This window comes from Penaeus vannamei, chromosome 19 (assembly GCF_042767895.1).
Source record: "Penaeus vannamei isolate JL-2024 chromosome 19, ASM4276789v1, whole genome shotgun sequence".
Classification (NCBI taxonomy): Eukaryota; Metazoa; Arthropoda; class Malacostraca; order Decapoda; family Penaeidae; genus Penaeus; species Penaeus vannamei.
In genome coordinates this window covers 10600653-10602450 of record NC_091567.1, presented here as the reverse complement: position 1 = coordinate 10602450, position 1798 = coordinate 10600653, and the positions used below count along the sequence as shown (strand labels likewise).

At 30.3% G+C, this 1798-nt stretch overlaps 1 protein-coding gene across 1 annotated transcript in view; it reads left to right on the top strand.

The window, feature by feature from the left end:
- Nucleotides 1-1556, top strand: part of LOC113806313 (Dihydrouridine synthase 4) — a 12894-nt gene extending 11338 nt beyond the window's left edge. The window contains exons 5-6 of the mRNA XM_070133554.1: nucleotides 468-676; nucleotides 1255-1556. Coding sequence (XP_069989655.1) covers nucleotides 468-676; nucleotides 1255-1556 — 511 coding nt within the window. The remainder of the gene's footprint in view (nucleotides 1-467; nucleotides 677-1254) is intronic.
- Nucleotides 1557-1798: the final 242 nt, after the last annotated feature.

The window sequence follows — 1798 nt, the reverse complement described above, 5'->3', positions numbered from 1 at the left end:
GAGTATGTTTGTATATTCATAATGATTATCTAAAGATTTTAGAGCATAATGTTCATAGAGTCTATATATTGTACTAAAAAACATAGTGATGCAAAATGTGCAGATAGAGTTATCTTGATATGTTAAGATTATAATTTACCTTCTTGCTTTTCATTTTGCAAAGGCTGATTTGTAGAGCCATTTCAGTAGCTTAAGATATTAAAGATTCAGTGGAGGATAAATGAGATTTTAGCTAAATGAATGCTGAACTGGGAATATATATATATATATATATATATATATATATATATATATATATATATATATATATATATATATATATATATATATATGTATACACAAACACACACACTAGATAATTTTTTCTCTATCTCTTTTTACTGTGTAGTTATGGGGTGCTTATCTGGATGTAACTTGAAACCAGTCTCAAGGAAAATGTTAACTGTAGTGTTCGTTGTACATTTCAGACATACGGTGGATTTTGCTCGACAAATGGAGGCAGCAGGTGCAAGCTTTATCACTGTACATGGACGCACCCAGGATCAACGTAGTGATCCAGTATGCTTAGATGCTATAGCTGACATAAAAAATGCTGTAAAAATTCCTGTTGTTGCAAATGGTGATGTTCGGTCTATGGACGATGCTGACAGGATACAGAAGATTACAGGAGTTAATGGTATATGTCCTTTTCATGTTTTTTTTTTTTTTTTTTTTTTCCCCTCCTCATTTTGAATTATCTGCATTTTGATTAATTATTTATTTGCTCTTTTCTTGCTATATAAATGCAAATACACTAAAAGTTGTTTGATCTTACAGATTTTCTATTTCACAAACATCTCATGCACTAACATTTTGGGATATCTGTATTACTATACATTGAGAAATTGAAATATATCCTGATGCTATTGTTTGTGAAAAATATCTGATGAAAGTAAAAGTGTTAATGTGTGAAATTAAAACCTGATGCAATTTTTTATAACTGTTAAGGTTAACAGAAAGGTTTAAGAAGGTATAATTAAGAAGAAATACAAATTGTTCCAGACTTCAGCTTCCATATTCCTGTATGATAGTTCTAGTATACTTTCTCTTCAATATATAGTGTATCCTCTCTTTTTCTTTGTCTTTTCTGTATGTTATGAATATTACATTATTTTTCCACTTGTTTTTCATTTCATTATTTTTGCATTTTCATGTTCTTTGAATGACATTCAAGTTCATAACAACATAAAATGAAAAGTAGGCTTTCCCCCACAGGTGTGATGGCTGCAAGAGGTATACTGGAGAACCCTGCTATGTATGCAGGCTATGAGAGCACACCTTTAGAATGTGTGAAGGACTTTGTTAACATTGCTGTTTCAACTGGAACACCTTTCAGCTGCTTTCACCATCACCTTATCTATATGCTTGAAAAATCTCTTTCACGATCAGAACGAAGATACTTCAATGTATTAGGCAGCACAAGTGGTGTGATTAGCTTCTTAAACGAAAAATATATGATTGATTTTTATACTGAATTTTATTCTGAACCTTTACTACTATGCAATTGTTTCTTCTGACTTCCATTGAAATTACTACTTTATACCAAAACATCCGTTAAAAAGGTAATATGCATGCACATGCTACTGATATGGTTAACAAAATTAATAATTATTACTTTTCATTTATTACATACGTACTACAGATCTACCCAAACACTTTCATTTTCTTCTTTTAATACTTCTAGATACTCTTCACATTTTTCAGTGTATAACTTCCAGTTATTACATGTTTTTTTCTTTGTCTGTTTCAAACTTAAGTT